At 42.1% G+C, this 23647-nt stretch overlaps 1 protein-coding gene across 2 annotated transcripts in view; it reads right to left on the reverse strand.

Moving 5' to 3' along the window:
- Positions 1 to 22114, reverse strand: part of CRLF3 (cytokine receptor like factor 3) — a gene marked incomplete at both ends in the record, with an annotated part of 36189 nt that extends 14075 nt beyond the window's left edge. For both annotated transcript variants that reach the window (XM_079725464.1, XM_079725465.1), the window contains 6 exons: positions 1193 to 1325; positions 2017 to 2239; positions 4389 to 4566; positions 5476 to 5563; positions 8953 to 9160; positions 21998 to 22114. In XM_079725464.1, coding sequence (XP_079581590.1) covers positions 1193 to 1325; positions 2017 to 2239; positions 4389 to 4566; positions 5476 to 5563; positions 8953 to 9160; positions 21998 to 22114 — 947 coding nt within the window. The remainder of the gene's footprint in view (positions 1 to 1192; positions 1326 to 2016; positions 2240 to 4388; positions 4567 to 5475; positions 5564 to 8952; positions 9161 to 21997) is intronic.
- Positions 22115 to 23647: the final 1533 nt, after the last annotated feature.

Below are 23647 nucleotides of genomic sequence, written 5' to 3' on the forward strand. Positions count from 1 at the left end.
AACATAAGGGGTGAGAGGAGTTGTCAAAAATGAGACAAGGTTTCTGATGGTGACGACCTCCCCACGAGAACATGCCTCTCGCAAAGGATCTCCTTCATCCCTCTCCAGAAGAGGAGAAGAGGAAACACAAGAAGAAGCGCCTAGGGCTTCCCTGGTGGCGCAGTGGTTGAGAGTCCGCCTGCCGATGCAGGGGACACGGGTTCGTGCCCTGGTCCGGGAAGATCCCACATGCCGCGGAGTGGCTGGGCCCGTGAGCCATGGCCGCTGAGCCTGCGCGTCCGGAGCCTGTGCTCCGCAACGGGAGAGGCCACAGCAGTGAGAGGCCCGCGTACCGCAAAAAAAAAAAAAAAAAGAGACAAAGCATAAACTAGTGCATTCTGATCATGCTGCCAGTTCAAATGACTTGGCTGATGGAGAACATGGCAACACTAGCTTAGATAAAACTTTCAGATACACTCCATGCCTTATACAACAAGGGACTGGGACCAAGAGGAACTTGGAACAAGCATTCACAATAAAATCCTATGATCTCACAACTTAAAACTTAGAGGAGAGTTTGCTACACTGAGGTGTATATGGTGAACATCAGACAAGCTTCACTTTTCTAAATCAAAGTTTGGGCTTTGGTTTTTAGGAAAAGCTATTTAGAAATAGGACCACCGAGAGTACATCTCAGACAACATGAAAACAAGAAAATTTTTCTAATACAGGAAGAAATGGATGAAGAAATAGAAAATTAATTGGCGGCAGGAGAGGCATGCTTTCAATTTTATTTTACAGAGACTATATATATAGTATGTTTACTCTGATAGGTTGTCTCTCACAGATACTTGCTCTTACTGATTCACAAAGAAAAAAAAAAAAACTGGGGACCTCTGAACGCTTAAGATTGATTTTTGAGAGGTATTCTATTTACCAAGAAGAAAGAAGATGTAAACACAGTGAACACACACCATGTATCAGGCGGAAGCAAGGCATTTTATACCCATTATCTCAGTTCATGCTCATAATAACCCTGTGAATACATACGAGAAAAGTGAAGCAAAGAGAAATAAGGAAATTGCTCCAAAGTAACACTACCTAGAAATGACGGAATAAACTCAGGACTGTTTTGATCCAAAGCTCATGGATGCTCTGTGCACTTCACTTACTGCCTAAGGCATGACAGACAGATCTCTTAATATCCACTTGCCTGAATGTTAATGTCTGCCCACAGAAGTAAGTGGGAGCGCTGGAGTAGAGAACACCGGACGATTCAGCATCATTCCGAAGCGCTATGTTTCTTCGACTGCTCAGACTGTACCCCTCAAAGCCAGCTGTCCACTCTTTTTAAAAAGCAAAGATATTGTAAATTGTTAGAATCTTTTGGGGAATATCTTCAACACAGACACATTAAATAAAACTTGGAAGTGGAAGACGCTACTTAGGGTTCATGGGCAAGTTCAATGAAAGGAAAAATTCAGTGACAGGGTGTCATGGTCAATTCTACAAATCACAAGAAAGATTTTAGTCTCTTCCTACACATTTCTGGCAAGGAAGATCAAATAAGTGTTACCTCTTACCTAATAAAATCACGTTTGAGCTTATTCCAACCTGATTAAGAAGTAATTAACTGAGTCTAAATCTTTTTTTTCTTCTAAATCTTTTAAAAAAGTTATATAGGAGAGGTCAATTTTGGATCATAAGACTTCTAAGAAAAAGCCTCTATCAAGATATATGTTGAAGGTTTGGGTCAAATATTGCAGTCTTCTAATGCAATATTTAAAATCTTTGGTTTTAGGGATGCTTATAATCCTGCCTGGCACTATTCGGGGACTCTGGAGATAAGAACAAATGAAAATTTCTCAAAATTCACATGAAGTAATTTGAGCAGGAAGTAAAAGACATATTCCACGTTATTCTCCATCAATTCAGGGTTTATCCTTAGGAAAAAGGGTTGTCAGTGTGCTGCCTTTAGCACAGGATACGTGTACTCATACACAGTTAAGCTTCAGGAGTGAGAAGGCAACAGCATACCATGAGGCACCAGCGTGGAATGACCTATCTGGGGGACACTCCAAGGACTCCACTCCTGTCGGCCATCTCCTCGGGCGCAGACTCTGAACTGATAATCAACATTGGGGTCTATGTGCAATACTATGAATTCAGTTTCAGAGCCTACATACACGTCCTCAAAATGACTGGAAGTACATTTACGGAACTGGAGCCTGTAATCTTGGGCGGTAAAGTCGTCATCCACCTGAGGAGAAAGGCTTTACGTTAGGTAAAAGTCAGAGAATAACTTCTCTCAGCATCACTACTAGGAACTTTGAATGGGGGCATTTGGGGCCAAGCATACAGGCCCACATGCTGAATATGGGCTCTTCTCAGGAAAGTCAGAGGAAACGTGCCATTATTATTTCCCTTCTTTTCCTTATTGAACCATGTGTTTTATAACCCGAGTCTGATATGAAAAAAATCTGCTTCCTCTGAAGTAATGGCATGTCTTTTAAACAATGAATGCCAAAGATAAGACATTCAAAATTCAAAGACAAGTATCCCAAAACTACATTATTCATATAACCAAGAGAGAGCTAATATCTGAAATATATAAAGGACTCCTTAAAATTAATAGAAGACAGGGCTTCCCTGGTGGCACAGTGGTTAAGAATCTGCCTGCCAGTGCAGGGACACAGGTTCAAGCCCTGGTCCGGGAAAATCCCACATGCTGCGGAGCAACGAAGCCTGTGCGCCACAACTACTGAGCCTGCACTCTAGAGCCCACAAACCACAACTACTGAGCCTACATGCCACAACTACTGAAGCCCATGAGCCTAGAGCCCGTGCTCCGCAACAAGAGAAGCCACCACAATGAGAAGTCTGTGCACCGCAACGAAGAGTAGCCCCCACTCACTGCAACCAGAGAAGAGCCTGCAAACAGCAATGAAGACCCAATGCAGCCAAATAAATTAATTAATTAAATAAAACAGTAAAATAAATAAATTTTTAAAAAAATTAATAGAAGACAAACCACCCAATAAGGGAAATGGGCAAAAGACATGAATAAGCATTCTAGAGAATAAGAAATGGAAGCAGCCAAAAATATATAAAAATATTTAACCTAATTTGTAGTATGGTAAATACAATCAAAACCCACAATGAGATACCATATTGGCAAAAATATAAAGTCTGACAATGCCAAGTATTGGTCAGGATGCAGAGTAAGAGGAACACATACACTACTGGTAGAAGTATACTCTGGGACAGTCACTTTGGAAAGAGTTTGGTATTTCCTAGTAGAGTATAGATTCAGTACTCTTAAAGACCTCATAATTTTATGGCTAGGTATATGCTTTAGAAAAAAATCTTAAATGTGTACACAAGGAAATATGAATAATAGTGGTTACAGCAAAAAAACTGGAAACTGTAGGTCCACAGATAGGCAAAAGAATAGAAATGGAATAAGAGTCTTTATTTAGAACCAACAAAAGCATCTCTACTTTTTTCTTCTATACAAAGGTGTCAATTTTTAAAATCGCATTAAAAACAACAAAAAAATTAATTAATTAAAAAACAGGGCTTCCTTGGTGGCGCAGTGGTTGAGAGTCCGCCTGCCGATGCAGGAGACACGGGTTCGTGCCCCGGTCCGGGAAGATCCCACATGCCGTGGAGCGGCTGGGCCCGTGAGCCATGGCCGCTGAGCCCGCGCGTCCGGAGCCTGTGCTCCGCAGCGGGAGAGGCCACAACAGTGAGAGGCCCGCGTACCACAAAAAAAAAAAAAAAAAAAAAAAAAAAAAAAAAAAAAAAAAAAAAAAAAAAAAACCAAAAAATTGGAAAAAATAAAAATTAAAATCCCATTTAAGAAAACAGTTTCCAGAAGCTGACCACCCACCTCTGAATGATGTTATCTGTCAACAGCCAAGACATCATGACTCATCTGGACATGGTTTTTATCTAAAATACGGTAATTCACACGCATAATATGATTTAATATACAAAATTCTTGGCAATGCTGAGAGTGTGAAAAAACCATACTTTAAGACTTTATTTCAGAGGTATTAGTTCAGTGTTGAACAGAAAAATATCTAACACCCAATATTCACCATCACCTTCTGCCTTTTCTAATTCTGAGCGATCTTCAACTCACCAAGAGTTAAGTTTGGGAAATATGTGATGGGAAACAACATTTCGACACAGAGATTTTATAAAGTACCTTCAAAACTGTTTATCCCAACTGGAAGAGCTACCTCAGTTCAAGTTCCCTGTGACCTTAGTTGTAAAGCAAAGGGCACTTCTGTTCATGAAGAGAAGAAAATATTCAAAGGCAACTAATAAAAAAAAAATTGTAAAGGCCCCCAAATCTCAAATCCATAATGCTGAAGCCATTTCTACAATCCTGAATTACATACCTTACACCATCGTACGATGATGCCTCCGGGTTTCTCTATCAATTCTTCTATCTGTACTGGTGGGCGAGATGCTACTGTTCCATGCTTGAAAATATGGTCTTTCACTATGTTAAGAATTGAGTCATCCAACTGAGCAGATAAGCAAGGCACATCAACCAGTAAAGGCACCTCTGGTAAGCTGAGGAAACAAAGCTCATGTGTTTATAAGGCTTTTAACTGAGAGTTAAAAATACAAGGGAGTATAGCCTTGAAAAACTGCAAATCACTATGCTGTACACCTGAAACGTATACAACACTGTAAATCAACTATATCTCAATTTTTAAAAAAATAACAAGGAATATTTTATTTATTTATTTTTGGCCGCACTGCACAGCTTGTGGGATCTTAGTTCTCAGACCAGGGATCAAACCCAGGCCCTCAGCAGTGAAGGCGTGGAGTCCTAACCACTGGACTACCACGGAATTCCCCAACAAAAAATACTGTAGATCAGTCACATACTGTAACAGTGCAGAAGCCCCCAGTAAATAATGCTAATGGCAGTGGGGGTTTTGCAAGATATTACATTAAAATTCTCTTCCCAAATAAATAAAAGGAACGAGAGAAAACGGGTAGGATCACCACTGTCAAGTTTATAGCAAAAGATCTGGTTTACTGAGCTATGACTCAGTTTTGTTTGTTTTAATTGAAGTGTAGTTGATTTACAATGTTGTGTTCATTTCTGCTGTACAGCAAAGTAATTCAGTTATATACATATACATTCTTTTTTATATTCTTTTCCATTATGGTTTATCACAGGATATTGAATATAGTTCCCTGTGCTATACAGTAGGACTTTGTTGTCTGAGCTATGACTTTGTTCAGATTTTTTTAAACTAACAATTCTCTTACACATTAGGATTGCAGAAAATCGGTAGTAATTCTATACCAGAGATTACAATCACAACTATTTCATACTAGTAATACTGGTAATGGGCAGTGAAAACTTGAGAAATACATTTTCTATATCCCTGAATCAGAATTTTTAACAGGGGAAAAGAAAAAAAGAAAAGCAGACAGCTTAAGCCCAAGAGACACTAACTCTTTTACCTGTCCAACTGGATGTGTGAGGCCTTTTTGGTAAAGCTCCACAGTTTTTCATTCTGTTCTCCTACACCACCCAGAATGGCGATCTCACCTACAATCAGGAATAAGAGAACTAGTACAGGGGAAAATGGTCACATTATAAACTAATCAACACAACCCGTGTCTAAGTGGGTCTCTGGTTCTCTTGAAAACAATTCTTAAGTGTTGTCACAAATTCCCCAAAAGTAAATGTAGAAACTATTTTACGAACTTCCCTGGTGGCGCAGTGGTTAAGAATCCGCCTGCCAATACAGGGGACACGGGTTCAAGCCCCTGCCTGGGAAGATCCCACATGTCGTGGAGGAACTAAGCCTGTGAGGCACAACTACTGAGCCTGCATGCCACAACTACTGTGCCCGCACGCCTAGAGTCCATGCTCCGCAACACAGAGAAGCCACCGCAATGAGAGGCCTGCACACCACAGCAAAGAGTAGCCCTCACTCGTCGCAACTAGAGAAAGCCCGCGCGCAGCAACGAGGACCCAATGCAGCAAAAAATAAACAAATAAATAAGAAACTATTTTAGAAACGACTTTAAGGTTAAACGCAAGAGGAAGGGGGTACACAATGACAACATTGTGCCAGAGATGAAAGATTCTGCTCTACAAATGGAAACTTGGTTTGTCAACCAATTTTATGCAAGGCATAAGTCCCAGGGACCTCTTCCCATCTCCCCTACAGAATCTTTATCAACTCCAATAGGAGTCAGTGCAAATATTATCCTGACATCAGCAATAGGGTGAAGGGTCATATAAAGGAAGTATTATATAAAGTCATAAGAAAATGATCAACATCTCTGTCCTTCCACAGCCCTAAAGAACACTACTAGAACTGTTTTCCATCTCAGTACACCCTGGAGTTACTCAAGTGTTTTGAGACTGTATGAGGTGACCTTCCACCCTTACCAAAAGGAAAACAGACACACTGAACACTGCCTCAAAATCCTAAAAATTTCATAAATAAGTTTTTAATCCCTCGGGAAGGGAGGGGAGGAAAAAGTTTGCAATTTAAAACATTTCTGAAGTATATAAAAAGAAAAATCAGATGCTGCAACAAGCATGTATGTGTCTCAAAGGATTTATTTTCTAAAATAAAAACATTGGTCAAGCCTCGTGGTGATTGGTATACACTCCTGACCTGTGCTGAACTGCTGCTGAGTTTGTTTCCAAATGCTAAGCGCCCAGGGAAAGACATTCTGAAGTCCTGCTAAAAAGAATTCTCTCAAAGGCACTGATATTGTCAGTGGCAAATAAACACTTCTCCTTGAAGATAAGACAAAAATGTAATTAGTGTGTAAAGATAACATTAGTACTATATGCTAAGTGTGACCAAAAAGGAGACTAACTTCCAGCTGGAGTGACAGAGCTGGGAGCCAGCCAAGCACACTTTTTTTTTTTTTTTTTTTTTTTTGCGGTACACGGGCCTCTCACTGCTGTGGCCTCTCCCGTTGCGGAGCACAGGCTCCGGACGCGCAGGCCCAACGGCCATGACTCACGGGTCCAGCCACTCCGCGGCACGTGGGATCCTCCCGGACCGGGGCACGAACCCGCGTCCCCTGCATCGGCAGGTGGACTCCCAACCACTGCGCCACCAGGGAAGCCCCAAGCACACTTTTTATCCTATGCCACTCACAGCACTCATCGAAGAACCAATGGTATTCAGTCTCCTTCCCTGGATCCTTTTTCCTCAACTGCCCTTTAAATACTGACGTCCCTCAGAGTCCCACCTTCTGTAGCCTTCTCTTTTCATACTGTACACTATCTCTTGATGGTTTTACTTATTCCCATGGATTCAGAGGTGACATACACACCATTCACTGCCACAGTGACATCTCCAGGTATGATCTCTCTCCTAAGCATCACACCCACATTCCCAACTCCTGGCATCTCCGGCACCTTGAACTAACATACCCCAAGCCAACTGTCTAACTACCCACCCTCCCCCTTCATATTCTGTGTCAGTCAACGGCACAATTTACCAGTCGTTTAAAATCACGCTGAGTTGGGTCATCCTAAATTCTTCTCTTTCTCCTCCATCCTATAACCAGGCAATCACCAATAATCAACACTTATGGCTCAGTAAGATCACCATTAATTCTATCTCCAAAATATCTTTTTTTAAAATTTTATGTTTATTTATTCATTCAGTCATTCATTTTTGGCTGCGTTGGGTCTTTGTTGCTGCGCGTGGGTTTTCTCTAGTGGCGGTGAATGAGGGGCTACTCTTCGTTGCAGTGCACAGGCTTCTCATTGTGGTGGCTTCTCTTGTTGCAGAGCATGGGTTCTAGGTGCATGGGCTTCGGTAGCTGTGGCGCGTGGGCTCTGCAGTTGTGGCTCACGGGGTCTAGAGTGCAGGCTCAGTAGTTGTGGCACACGGGCTTCATTGCTCCGCGGCATGTGGGACCTTCCTGGACCAGGGATGGAACCCGTGTCCCCTGCAGTGGCAGGCGGATTAACCACTGCGCCACCAGGGAAGCCCCTCCGAAAAATCTTAAAACCTGATCTGCCTCATCTTCACCTGTCACCGTCTCCATCGCTTCCTATCTGACTGCTGCCACAACTTCCTCATCGGTCACTTTTACTTCCTTACAACCTCTAACGCAGTCTCCAAACGGTGGGCAGTGTCGTTTTTTTAAAGTGCAAATCTGACCGTGTAACTCTGCTGCCTAAAACACCGCATTCAATACCTCCCAGATATGCCATTCACTTTACTCTTGACGTTACTTCTGCTTTCCATCGTGCTGTGACCTCCTTTTCTTCCTTTGCCTGCTTGACGAATTTCTTCAAGCCTCGGTGGAACTCCTCCTATAGAAAGCCATCCTACACTCTTCCAGAGGTAAGCGTTTCCCCTTCTGTGCTCCCGTGAGGTCTTAGATCTCTCTCATCGTGTGTGCTTCTCTCACTGGGCTGTGAACCCCAAAGGGCAGAACTTATTGCCTTTTTATTGAATGTACCTGACAAAGACCTCCAGGAGGGAAGGAGGGGAGGTAGGTAGATGCGGAGACAGGAAGGCAGCAAGGCAAGACCTGAGCATGCTTTAACCAAAATAACGGACTAAAGTTAGGGATATAACCACTGCAATTTCAGGAGTAAACACCAATCCTACTCCTTCATCTCTAAAAAGAAAGATGGCAGGAAATCCTATAAACCACTGACACTCTGAAAAATATGTGAACAGACTCAAAATGACGGTAAAATCACTGTGTTAACAGAACCATGAGAAAAATCATTTACTCCTTATTTTGTAAATGATTATAATTAGTACATTAATTGCACTTACCCTGGGATACCTCACTGTACACCTGTCATCCTATATCACAAACTGTCCCAAGGTACGAATAGCCTAAGCACCCCACAGATGGCAGGAAGCCTGCTAGAACCCTGAGATACCAGCAGTGTCAATCTGAATGTGCTGCGTTTAATGGGCTCCCTGGACTCCCCACCTTCTTGGACTAAGTCCGCTGCAGTGTTAACTCCGTGCTCTATCAGCTTCTGGCAGTCATCTAGCGGTTTAATGGTCTCCTGTTCAATGGTGTCCACCTCTTGCAAAAGGGTCACCAATCGCTCATCCAGGAGCTTCCCAAGGGTTCCTTTCAAATCATTAAAATGCTGTTTGAGGACATCTCTCGTCTGGGATGCACTCTCTTTGATCTGAAAAGAAATAACATAAAAACTCAGAATCAGAATCTCTAGAAGAGGCTAATCCACAGGCATCACCCCTAATAATCTCAAGGCACTACACAACCAGCACCTTCCATTCAATGATAAACCAAATGTGATTCATTTGTGCAAACTTGCAGAATTCCATAGAGTTGGCCTTCAGGTGAGACAGAATGGTCCCATCATTCACAACTATGTCAATGTGGCTAAGTTAATTAAACACACCATGCCTCAATTCCCTTATTTATCAAATGAGTATAACAATGCTTGCTTCATGGGAGTTACTGCAAGGATTAAATAAAAATAGTCTATGTACCGCACTTGGTAAAATAATGGGCACACTTGTTCTCAATAAATAAACGTTAGAAATAAATATTATCTGCACAAAGTAGTTCTTGGAAATAATACATTTCAGTACCAAAAAAAACTAAATTAAGAGGAGATTAAAATTCATTTTACTGAAAAGCAATAAAGAAACGGTAGATTAAAAAACCACAATACAGGGCTTCCCTGGTGGCGCAGTGGTTAAGAGTCCGCCTGCCGATGCAGGGGACATGGGTTCGTGCCCCGGTCTGGGAAGATCCCACATACCGCAGAGCGGCTGGGCCCGTGAGCCATGGCGCTGAGCCTGCGCGTCCGGAGCCTGTGCTCCGCAAGGGGAGAGGCCACAACTGTGAGAGGCCCGCCTACCGCAAAAAAAAAAAAAAAAAAAAAAAACCACAATACAGGGACTTCCCTGGTGGCGCAGGGGTTAGGAATCTGCCTGACAAAGCAGGGGACACAGGTTCGAGCCCTGGTCTAGGAAGATCCCACATGCTGCGGAGCAACTAAGCCCGTGCACCACAGCTAGTGAGCCTGCACTCTAGAGCCCACGAGCCACAACTACTGAGCCCACATACCACAGCTACTGAAGCCCACGTGCCTAGAGCCTGTGCTCTGCAACTAGAGAAGCCACCGCGATGGGAAGACTGCACACTGCAACGAAGACCGAACACAGCCAAATAAATAAATAAATTTATATTAGAAAAAGGAAGAATAGCTATTTAAAAAAACACAATACAAAAAAAATCACTTCATGGACAACATGCCCTCCTTATGGTAAAAGAAAACTAAGAATTTATTCATAATCCAAAAGGTTCAGAGGAGGCAGAAGACAGATGTTCAGGAAAAACACACATCTGGGACAATGACTTCATCCTTTTTGAGTCATGGTCCTCTTTGTGAATCTCAGTAAGAGGTTTATAAGCCTTCTTCCCAGAAAAATGAATAAACCCTACCCAAAAGAAATTTATTCAATTTCAGAGATTACAAATTCCCTCAGATCCCAACCATGGCTTGCTCAGAGCAGTAATTCTGAAACTTGCTTTGCAGAAGAATCACGTATCATACAATTGCATCCTGTTATAGTTTAGATGGCAGGGCTCCATCCCAGAACCAGCTTGGAGAAGGGGCTGGGGGAGCCTATGGGCAGAGTTCTTTTTCACAAGCACACCTGTGACTCTGCAGCCCAAATTTTGAGAAACACTACCCTAGGTCCACAGAGCCCAGATTAAGAACTGCTGTTCGAGGAGATATGACAGGAAAATCTTTACATCTCACAGATATTTTGAAAACAAGTCAGTTGGCTATATAGACACCGGATTTTTTTTTTTTAAGAATACAGATAACACACAATTCACTTTTTCTCACTTAACAGGAAAATTCAAACTATAAGCCAAACACTCAGTTGAATTAAAGCAAACTCATACTTTACTTTGCAGATATTATCATATTAGTTTCCTAAGACATGTTATGTTTACTACCCTAACCCTTTGCTAACTTGATCTTAGCAAGAGCATTTGACGTCCAAGAAAAATACACCAAGAAAAGAACATATCAAAATATGGATAAAGTACAATATTTCAACAGTTAATAGAGAAATTTAGAAAACTTTCTATTTATTCTCTAACACTAAAATTAAAAAGAATACAAAACTGTTGTCCAAAAATGTTCACAACCATGTAAAAACAAAAGACGCCCACGTCTAAGGACTACAAAGAAACACAGGAAAAAAAAAATGGGTTTGATTGGCTGGGGTGAGGAGATCACAGAAACAATTTTTTCCCCTTTTGACATTAATGTAAGTTATGATGGTATTTATGCGGTAAGTGAAAGAATTTCTTAAATCATAAAGAAAAAGAGAAATCCTAATTTAAGTTTAATTGTTAACTAATCTCTGTAAAGTTACTAAAGAACTTCTAAACCCAAGTCGAAGTTTAAAAAAATCAGGGGGCGGGTATATTCAAAATGTCCTTGATTTGGTGCATCACCAACTGTAGGATCCTTGAGAATCAGGCCCTAACATACATAGCACCTAGCAAATAAATGTTCAATGAAATTAAATTAATCGTGTATGTTTTTAAGACCTTTTAAAAAGAACCAGGAAAAGAATGCCTTCTGATTCTGATACATCTCACCTGGAATATTGTTAGAAATGCAAAATCTCAGGCCCCACCCAGAATTACTGGATCAGAAGCTGCATTGGTAACAAGATCCCCAGGTGATTCATACAGACCTTACAGATACCAGAATAAATGAAGACAACGTGTTGGAGCACCCTCACCACCGGGAGGAAATTCTGCAGTCAAGCGCTGTACCAGTGAGGTCCTATTTCCCTCTTCAACGGACACCGCACACACAGGAAGTGCACTGGTTAGGTAAAGTCAATTTCCTCTTTAGGAAGAATTCAAAAGCTCCTTCAAATGCTGCAGAGCTCCACTACGTTTTGTTTTTGTTTCAGAACCTCAGAAAAAAAGGAAGTGTGTGAGCACAAAGCAGTGAGAGGGCCAGCGAAGGGAGAATCCATTTCCAAATCCACCTCCCGCAATGTCATTGTAAATTTGACTCCTTTTTGTTCATAGATTCCCGACCATTGCTGTTTCAAGCTTGACACTACCTTGGCATCATTTTCTTCTCCCTGAAATAGTTCATAATTCAAAGCCACAGCCACCTTTAATCGAATCATGTAACTAATCAAGTTCATTCGCTCGGCTTTTAATAAAACTAATTATAAAATGCGAACTTCGCTGCTGAGTGAATTTCTTCATATTTGATGTGGTACCATGGTCCAGTGTGGTCACTGTTAGCTCACTCAATCTTCCCAACAACTCTGAGAGGTAGGTCTGTATTGTCTACGCTGACGAAAGTAAAGCTCAAGGAAGTCAAATAACTTCCCCACGGCTTCCCAGTGCCAGAAACAGTGTGACTCCAAGGACCATGGTCTGTCCATTACACCAAGCTGGGTAGTGCTTACAGACCCCATTTTAAAGCATTCCTGTACACCAGTAAATTATGTATTGGCTGAAGACATTTCCTGCTGCAACGTGTATTTCTTGTCCTTGCATAAAGAATCATGTGGTAGATTCCATATATATGTGTCAGCATATGGTATTTGTCTTTCTTTCTGACTTACTTCACTCTGTATGACAGACTCTAGGACCATCCACCTCACTACAAATAACTCAATTTCATTTCTTTTTATGGCTAAATAATACTCCATTGTATATATGTGCCACATCTTCTTTATCCATTCATCTGTCGATGGACACTTAGGTTGCTTCCATGTCCTGGCTATTGTAAATAGTGCTGCAGTGAACATTGGGGTGCATGTGTCTTTCTGAATTATGAATTTTCTCAGGGTATATGCCCAGTAGTGGGACTGCTGGGTCATATGGTAGTTCTATTTTTAGTTTTTTAAGGAACCTCCATACTGCTCTCCATAGTGGCTGTATCAATTTACATTCCCACCAACAGTACAAGGGAGGGAGACGCAAGAGGGAGGGAATATGGGGATATATGTATACATATAGCTGATACACTTTGTTATATAGCAGAAACTAACACAACATTGTAAAGCAATTATACTCCAATAAAGATGTTGAAAAAAAAATGTAGTAGACAACCACTCAGGGCAAAACAACTGTGATGGTTTGTAACAAAGTAAATTTAAGAAAAATACAAATGATACACAACTCAAGGTCTCAAAAGGGAAACTGTAATATACACTGTTTATGTTGATTAACAATATTCAGAACGAATTTTCTACTAAAACCTCTCCTGTAACAGACCATTAAATCTTATTTACAAAGATTCCACTGCGGTTGACTCTAATTCCAAAGCAACTGTATTTTTAAAGTTTTAACATGAGGATAAGTTCTCAAAATGCCAAAAGTCATCAAGCTTATACATCAATACTAAGCCATGCAAAAGCCTAGTAAATATATACTTCACAGCCCTCCAAGACAACAGTGACTGATACTTTCCTCTAGAGTTTAGCTACTAAAATGTCATAAAACCTACCTAGAATCTGATTTAAGACACCTGGTCTTAACTGGCAATATACAGTTGCTCTATCTATAATATAACACAACATAACGTGTGTGTTTCAGGAAATTAAGTAACTGGAATCTCCTCTACCTCCTCTGAAACATGCATTTGCATGACTTTATAGAAGAAAAGAATTTTTATCCTCCAAGTGTAATCTAAGAATTTATTTTCCCAATTGTTTTGCTTACAGGAAACTAAAACTATTTTAAAATTAGAGACTGGCTTTAAACGCTATTAGCTAACAAGAACATAGGGATCAAAAATAAAAGACAAAGATAAAAAATAGTCAACTGAAATTGAAGAAGCTAACCAAAATGTTTCTTCTCAGTTCATATGAAAGGTACTGCATTAGCTATGTGTCTTCACACTGACACCAAGATATTAGTCATTAAAAATAATAATGGCAATAATAACAATACAACAGCAGCTCCCACCTACTGAACACCTACTGTGTACCAGGTACTTATACCCATGGTTCTCATTTAAATTCTACCACAACCCAATGAAAAGCTAGTCAAGTGGCAGGAAATCTGAACTGTCTGCTTCGTGTATGGACTCATATGTGCTGCTACATTTCCTTCTTGTCTCTTACAGTTAGGCTTTTTGTTTTTTTAAAAAAATATTCATTTATTTATTTGGCTGTGCTGGGTCTTAGTTGCAGTATGCAGGATCTAGTTCCCTGACCAGGGATCAAAACCAGGCCCCTGCATTGGCAGCGTGGAGTCTTAACCACTGGACCACCAAGGAAGTCCCTACAGTTACGTTTTTTTAAAACATGCTTATTAAAACTTTCAAAAAGAAAATCCTGATTACATCACTTGGTAGTCTGTTACATTAATGGACCCAATGAACCAGGAACCATGCCTTGTGGTACTCATATCCTCATGCAGACCTCTCCCCTGGACAGGAGGCTGGCCTGGTGACTAGCAATGCAGTCACATGTGCATCGTTATAGAGTGGAACTGAGCTGTGCCAACTCCAGGCCTCAGCCTCAAGACTACCTGGCAACTTCTGCTTCTGCACTGCGGGGGTTCCTGAGCCACTGCGTAAGAAGCACGGCTATCGGGGCTTCCCTGGTGGCGCAGTGGTTAAGAATCCGCCTGCCAATGCAGGGGACACGGGTTCAAGCCCTGGTCCAGGAAGATCCCACATGCCGTGGAGCAACAAAGCCCGTGCACCACAAGTATTGAGCCTGTGCTCTAGAGCCCGCGAGCCACAACTACTGAAGCCCGTGTGCCTAGAGCCTATGCTCCGCCACGAGAGAAGCCACCGCAACGAGAAGCCCGCGCACCGCAACGAAGAGTAGCTCCCACTCAACACAACTAGAGAAAGCCCGCGCGCAGCAACAAAGACCCAACACAGCCAAAAGTAAATTAATTAATCTAAAAAAAAAAAAAAGAAGCATGGCTATCTTTCTTGAGAGAACAAGTGGAAGGGGAAGGAGAGTGAGAGGAGTGGGAGGAAGAGTGTGGGAGGGAGAGAGAGAGCTTGGCATCCAGGCTCCGCCATGCCAGCATTCCAGCTGAGTCCTGCTACTACTTAAGGCTCCAAACAGGTAAGTAAATGTTCGATCTTGAACATTCCAGCCTCAGCTGCCATCTGACTGCAATTACATGAGAGCTGCCAGCAAAATCAGAACTGCCCAACTGAGCCCTGGTTAATCCCCCGAATACTAAGCAAATGGTTGCCTTTTAAGCCATTATGCTTTGGCATAGTTTATTATGTAGTGACAAATAACCAAATCATGATAAAACAAATGTTTAATTCTTGATTATCTGCATTAGTGAATAGGGTGCCTATAATCAAGACTACGAACAACCTAAAAAGAATGTCTGCAAAATCACACCCACAACATTCATAAAGGCATTCATTCTATATTTATTGAGGTCTCGTGCCAGGAACTGGGGTTATAAAGATGAATAAGGCATGATCCTGACCTCAAAAAGCTATCGTTCTAGTAAAGGAGACAGTTGCATGCACACGTAACTATAGTAAAAAGTATTAAGTCCTTATGTAAGTGAGACAGCCACAAACTGCCATCAGAGCTCAAAAAGGTCATTCTGCTGGGAAAGAGTGTGGAGACATTTAAAGAATAAGTTACCAGTTGGAGAAGCAGGGGAGGTCACCTTGAAGAATAATAATATTTGGTGGTATTATTTCTATGGCTAATATTTATTAAGCAGTTCATATGTCCCAGGCATTGTGCTAAACGTTTTACATACATTTCTCATTTTAATTCCCACACTGGCCAAGTAAAGTAGGTACTATCCTTATCTACATTGTACAGATAGGGAAGTGAGGCGTCAGGAAAGTTAAATTTCTCAAGGCCTCACACCTAATAGGGGCAAATGCAAAAAAAGTAAAATAACTGCAAATATAAATGATTCATGGATACCCCTCAAAAATAAAAGCCTGTCCCAGGAATTCCCTGGTGGTCCAGTGGTTAGGACTCGGCATTTTCACTGCCAGGGCCCAGGGGCCTGGGTTTGATCCCTGGTTGGGGAACTAAGATCCCACAAGTCATGCAGTGTGGCCAAAAACAATTAAAAATAAAAATTAAAAAAAAGTCTGTCCTACATTTGTGTGGCTTTAGATCACAAATTAGCCATATTATTTACCAGGTTTCTAGTAATAAGAACAGTTCTTCTCTATCAAATTTAAATTTACATTACACTCTATATTAAAAAAAAATTCTACACAGAGAGAAACTGGACTCCTCTGTGACACGCACTTTTTGAGGTTAACATTACAGACTCTGAATGCTTGTTTAAATTCTCATTTATATCCTACATTTCAAGTGAGGTTTGGACTCAACAAGCAGCTTTCAGAGTGTCGTGTTTAAAGACAATTTGTGAAAAGACTTAAAAAAGGATGACTGAAAAGCCAATGTAAATATGTGGTTTTTGCACACAAATATATGTGCAGCTTCTTTTTCCCCTTGGTAGTTGATTATTTAGTGTTGCTTCTAGAGCTTTGCTTCCAGTATTTTGGCATATTTGAATCAATACATTTTCAGCCTACCACCAACAAATGCTCCATAAGTACCTATGTAATAGACTATTCACCTTTGCATTAAAAATTAGACTGTACGTGGGAAATTTTTCATAATGCTTATGATATAATGCTAACCAAAAGAAAACAACAAATATAAAGTTGCATATACAGTAGTCTTTCAATTTGGCAAAATAAAATGTCTAGAAGGATACACCAAAATGTTAACAGTGGTTGTCTGTAAGGAGTAGAATTATGGGTGATTTTCAGATTATTTCATCTTTTCTTGGTTTTCCCCAGCTCCAGATTTAACCTTTTCTTCGGACACTATAATAGGGGCATTTTAAGTACTACTGCAGTAACATTATTTTCAAACAGATTTTTTGGACTGTTTTGAAAACGGGTAACAGAAGGGGAAGTGGGAGATAAAAGAAGCAATAACAGCTTTCTTTTCTTTGCTGAGCTACTAAGACTTCCTGCCCTGGTTTTCTGAAATAACTTTTTCCCCCCACTGAGTTCTCTATCTGTCCAACTAGTATGCTACGTGTTTTCAAATCCTGTGAGAATAATGATCTATGGAGAACCTGGTATTGTACGTTAGGAATATCGAAGTTCCTAATAAGATCTTCAAAAAATTGTCTGAAATCATCTATTAAAAAATTAAAAACAAAATACTATGAGAGGGCTTCCCTGGTGGCACAGTGGTTGAGAATCCACCTGCCAAGGCAGGGGACACGGGTTCAAGCCCTGGTCTGAGAAGATCCCACATGCTGCAGAGCAACTAAGCCCATGCACCACAACTACTGAGCCTGTGCTCTAGAGCCTGCGAGCCACAACTACTGAGGCCCGCGTGCCTAGAGCCCGTGCTCCGCAATAAGAGAGCCACCACAATGAGAAGCCCACGCACCGCAATGAAGGGTAGCCCCCGCTCGCTGCAACTAGAGAAAGCCCAGGTGCAGCAACGAAGACTCAACGCAGCCAAAAATAAAAATAAATAAAATAAATTTAAAAAAATACTATGAGAGACAAATGGTCACAATACAGATGTTAAGACACGCTAGGACAAGTATTGGCTTGAGATCGTCAATTATTCACTTGTCTGTCACTGCATAATTATCTAAACCCATGTTATTTCAAACAGCGTTTTAATCTTGAGGATAAACCACAGCAGTTTACAACAACACACCTATGGTTCCGGATAAACTACAGAAATCGGTAGAGAGCTGATGAAGAGTTAATGGTATCCTCCAAGGCACTGTGCCTCTATTTTTAATGTGCATACACATCACACCTGATGATGATTCACCAGGTCTAAGGGGGGCCTGATTGCTGCATTCTTCACAAGCTCTCAGGTCAGGATGCTACTTGTAGTAGCAACGATCAAAGGGACACCACTGCCCAGAGCTGGGCAGGGTCCTCACCAGTGTCTTAATTAGGCACCAGGATCTGGCCCTTTACTCTGAAAGGGCAGAGACTTGCTCTTGTCAACGCCCCTACAGACACTGAATCACACTAATTAAAGGCACATGAAGGCCAACCGTGCATTTTAGAGTAAATTATAACTGTACACAGACTAGAATATTGGTATTTCTCACTGCTGGCACCTCCAGTACCTCAAACTAATCCCCCTTTGATAATGTACAAACATGGAGTTTCTGGACCTGCAAAGCTTAAAGACTAGGTCCTGGGCAGTGGCAATGTCGTCAAACTAGTGTCACTCTTTGAGGCATATCTGACTGGCCAGCTGACATCACTATGTGACATCCTGATCAGCTATCTCTACTTGCAACAAGCAGGAAAGTCAACCTGTAGAAATCAACAAGGGATGAACAACACAGTGGAACTGAAATCTAAAAATGAATACACAAGAATTTAGATTTTTCCTATTTGTTTTGTTTTTAGGCGGAAGAGTCTAATGACTAGCCACCAAAGGAAAGAGTATATCTGTGAGAGCAATGCTCTGTTTCCCTACCCACAGTATTTCTAGGACCTAGAAGTATCTCTGGCCCACAGAATGCACCCAGTGCATATCTACTGAGTAAATGAACACATGAGTATTTAAGGAGGGTTGAAGTTAATTTCTTTGGTATTTACCTCTTAATACCAAGGATTCCAGGGAGCTATACAGAACTATTCTTAATGATTTCAACATCAGTTACTCCAGGCTGACTGTAAATATTATCTGATTTCCTGAAGACAACGAACATCTCTCTAGTCTTTAACTTATTCAAACAGTAAGAGTGTTACAGACTACCCTTCATTCCTACACAGAACTTCCTTTTCTCTGAAGACAGAGGGTAGGGCTTAAACTTAACCACAGAAGAGAAACTGCTACATGCTGGCAGTTGTTTTTCACACTAAAAGATTGACAGTAAAATACTGTTACTCTTGTTCCTTCTAAGTTTTCGTAGCCATGATTTCCTAACAGGAGGCAAATTTTTAAAGGGTAAGATTTTTAAAGGGTAAGAAACAAAGGCAAAGATAAAAAGTATGCCAAGAGTTCTTGAAAAGGTTAAACAAAAGAGTTACCACACGACCCAGCAATTCCTAAGTATATACTAAAAGAACTGAAAACATGTCTACACGAAAACTTGTACATGAATGTTCACACCAAGATTATTCATAAGAGCCAAAAAGTGAAAATAACCCAAATATCTATCAGCTGATGAATGGATAAATAAAATGTGGTATATCCACACAACAAATATTATGCAGCCACAAAAAGGACTAAAGTACAGCTACATGCTACCTCATGGATGAACCTTGAAAACATTATGCCTAAGTCAAAGAAGCCAGCCACAAGGGGCCACAGACAGTATGGTTCCATTTATATGACGTGTCCAAAATAGGCAAATCCAGATAGAGACAGAAAGTAGTTTCGTGGTTATCAGGGGCTGGAAGAGTGACAGCTAACAGGTATGGGATTTCTTTTGGGGTGATGAAAATGTTCTGGAATTAGTGGTGATGGCTGCACAACTTTGAAAGTACACTAAAACTGCCGAATTGTACACTTTAAGGTATGAATTTTTTTGTGTTTTTTTTGTTTTTTTTTTTTTTTGTGGTACGCGGGCCTCTCACTGTTGTGGCCTCTCCCGTTGCGGAGCACAGGCTCCGGACGCACAGGCTCAGCAGCCATGGCTCACGGGCCCAGCCGCTCCGCGGCATATGGGATCCTCCCAGACCGGGGCACGAACCCGTATCCCCTGCATCGGCAGGCAGACTCTCAACCACTGCGCCACCAGGGAGGCCCCTAAGGTATGAATTTTATGGTATGTAAATTACATATCAATTTTTTTAAAAATCCTATGCCAAAAGGAAACAAAATTGGCAAGTAAAAAATATACACAAAGGGAGCATCTTTCCTCTCTGCTCTCTCATCCTTCCCTGATACAAAATCTTTGACTGAAAAGCCATATATTTTATGTAGTTATTCTGAAAATGACTGGAACCCTAAAAATATCCTAACCACTAAACAAAAGCAGCTGCTTATTTTGATAACATTTTTGTAACACTGACCTTCCTTAAAATGCAAGTTGACAGAGGACTTATTCTACAAACCCAAACGTGTACAACCCACTGGAATTAGCTTTGAGGAAGAATTAAAGCTTTTAGAACTAGAAGCTGTTGTAACTGGCACCGGCACAAAACACGTTTCAGTTCACAACAGTATGACATTACTCAGGCTAGTCCGAAGGCAATGTCATTAAGAACCTAAGCTAATGGATGTTCTCTTAGTGTCTTCTGTTTCAAGCACAAGACAATGGTCCTCAAAAACAAAACAAAACCCCATACCAAACTCCACTAGGTTATAGGACAGTATGTTCTGTCTTTAAATTTTTGGACATAGAATTTAAAAGAATGTAGGTTTGGAAACAATACTAAACCATTCAGGATGAGATCATACTAAATTGTTTTAATGTGTTCAATATCACAGGAGAAAGTAATAAGTACTTCTCCCAGGTGCTAAGCTCATTCATTTAGTATCACCTGTGTTTCTTAATCCTTGATGCAGTTAAACAATAGTCTCACTCATATATGACATCTTAATTGGCTGCAACATTAATCATATAATAAGAGATACTTTAATCTTTTTAAATATGCCCTAGATTTAGAACCTCTATTTCAAAACAGCAGAAGGAATAATGCAGATGATTTCAAGTGGAAATCAAAATGAATATATTGGAAGGCCTTAAAAAGCATTCGTCAAATCAGGATCACCTTATCTAGATCTTGCTCCCAGATTCGCTACTAAACTACACAAGATGCCTGGCCTACATTTAAAATCTACAAGAATTTTTAAATGCATAAAACCTAAAGCATGTTGAGTATCCTTAAGGGTGAGAATATCCAAAGGCACTGTTATCACAGCACTATTCTACCAGTTGTAATTTCCAGATTCTATGCAGCATGGGAGTTACTAGGATGACAATACATATTAATAACAAATGTGATGTTGAAAAATTCCACTCACTCAAATGATTCCACTCAGACGGAATCCCACTGACTCAAAAAGCACTAACTAAGCACCTGAATTAATAGTGGCTTGAGGATTATCTGTCCTCCTGCACATTGGCAGTGGCTTATATCTTTTTCTGTATATGTTCCAGGGTGTAGAGAAACCATGTGGCGTTCCTTTATCTTTGATAACCAGGTCCCCATGGAGCAGAAAACTGCCGTGACTTGAAAGTATATTTAGCTTCTCCTTTCAACACTTCTCTCTTTAAATCTGTTTTTCCATTTCCCTACACTTTTGTATCCCATCCCCTAGGGGCTTCATTTTTCTCCTTTTGCCCTTCCAACATAGCTTCACCTTAAAATCCAAACTCTAGAATGGGATCCCGCTACGTGATTTTTTAATGCTTTCAAGATCATATGAGATACTAAGTACTACTTGGACACCAATTCCATTCATTTAGTGTTAACGTTACTAACCCCTCCACTCCTGTCTCTCCTTAGTCCATCCCTTCCACTGTCCATTCCACCTCCACTTTGAGCTCTCCCCAAGTCACTGCTACACATTTTCCTCACGCTCTCTAAAATCGCTCTCCATCCACAAGGTAGGTTTTCCAAAGAATCTCCACCTCCCCCAACTCTCTCAATCTTCACGACCCTCTGTGACGCCCTCGGTTTTTGCTCCGGTCCCTCACTCCCCCCAACCCCGGACCCCATCGCATCCCCGACACCGCCCCACACAGCTTAGGGAACGCCCCTCACACTCTCCTTCGATCCCCCAAATTTGCCCCTTCCTCTTAAGACCCCCGTCCCCCTCCCCCACCTCCCAGCCCCCCCGCAGAACCCACCTCCCCATTCCCAGACCCTGCCAGGTCTCCCGAACCTTCAGAGACGCTTCCCTCCTCCCTTCAGAGTTTCCGGACACTCCCGCCCCTCGCAGCCCTCCGTGCCCTCGCCCATCTTCGGGCACCCGCGCCCTCCCCGGGGCCCACAGCGCCCCTGCGGGCGCGGCCCTCCGACCTGCCTCCGCGCCTCCCGCAGCCCCTGCAGCCTCTGGCCTAGCTCCCGCCGGTAGCTCTGCGCCGCTTCCACGCTCTCGCGGGCCTCCTGCAGCAGCAGCTCGGGCTCCAGCTCCATCGTCCCCTCGTCCGGCCGCGGGGCCGGCGGCTGCGGGCGCGGTTCCCGACTGTCCCGGGTGCCGCCGAGCGGCCCCGAGCGGCCACGCGCAGGCGGAAGCACCGCCCCGCCCCGCCCCACGGCGGCCTTGATTGACAGCAGCGCTCGACAAGCGTCCGGGTCCAGCGCCTCCCGCGCTGCAGGCCCAGCTGGTCTCAGCTCAGCTCCCAAGCAGCACCTGCCAGTGATGCTTCCTCGGGGCACGCATGGAGCCAGGGAAGGATTAATGACTACACCTCACGAAGCGCTTCCCGCACCTTATTCTGGCCTCACTACCGGGCCTCCTTGCACCTCTATCCCACAGAGGAGAAAACTGGGGGACAGAGAGGAGAATCAACTTTCTCAAGCCGTCGGGATTTCAAGCCGTTGGGATTTTAACCCGGATGGGTCTTGAATCATCATTGTCCTACCTCCCTAGTAAACGAGCATCCCTGCAGTGGCTAGTGTTTTAGGAGGTTACTGTGAATCAGGCACCACGCTCACAGGAATCAGACAAAGGCCACATCACCCAGAAGCACGTAGTCTAATAAGGGAGCCAAGACAGAGGCCTAAGCGTGGGCCAGCGGTAGGTACCTCAACCCTGGTAGAACTGCAAGGCGGATGTTATCAAACTTTCCCGTGTGGGCCAGGTAATTGAAAATGTGGTGCTCGGCGGGCCATAAGGCCTCTGTTGCAATATAGTGAGTAAATGGGCGTGACCGTGTGCTAATAAAACTTATGGACACAAATTTGAATGTCACATAATTGTCACACGTCACAAAATATTCTTTGCATCTTTTTTCAACTACTTAAAAAGGTGAAAACCATTCTTCGTTCAGGGGCCATACAGGTGGTGGGTCAGATGTGGCCCTGGCCATAGTTTTTTGTTATTTGTTTGTTTTTAAGTTTTTACTGAAATATAGTTGATTTACAATGTTGTGTTAGTTTCAGGCGTACAGGAAAGTGAATCAGTTATACATATACCTATATCCACTCTTTTTTAGATTCTTTTCCATATAGTCCATTGCAGTGTATTGAGTGGAGCTCCCTGTGCTATCCGGTAGGTCCTTACTAGTTCTCTGTCTTATATATCGTAGTGTGTGTATGTCAGTCCCAACCTCCCAGTTTATCCCTCCTCCTTTCTCCCCTCTGGCCATAGTTTGCTGACCCCTGGCCGAGGATGGTACAGTTGCCTCCCCAGGTAACAAAAACAGAACAGTGATTGTCTCAAGGTTGCACAATGAATCTGTGCTAGAGGCTAGATTCCAGTTTTCCTGGGCCAGACTAAAGCTCCTTCTACCACATTGTTTGGTGCTAAGTAAATGACACTTGAAATTAGAGAAGTTTAGAAAATGAAGGCTCTTCTGGAGAAAATGGAAGATTATCTTTGTCCTGAAGTAGCAAGGCACTCGGTAGATTCTCAACAAATACCTGTGGAATGAATCAAGGCATTAACTAAACAAGAAGGAGTAAGTAAAGGCATCCCAGGTAAGATAAAACTAAGGAAAGGGTATA

The sequence above is a fragment of the Hyperoodon ampullatus genome (genome assembly GCF_949752795.1).
Source record: "Hyperoodon ampullatus genome assembly, chromosome: 19".
Taxonomy (NCBI): domain Eukaryota; kingdom Metazoa; phylum Chordata; class Mammalia; order Artiodactyla; family Ziphiidae; genus Hyperoodon; species Hyperoodon ampullatus.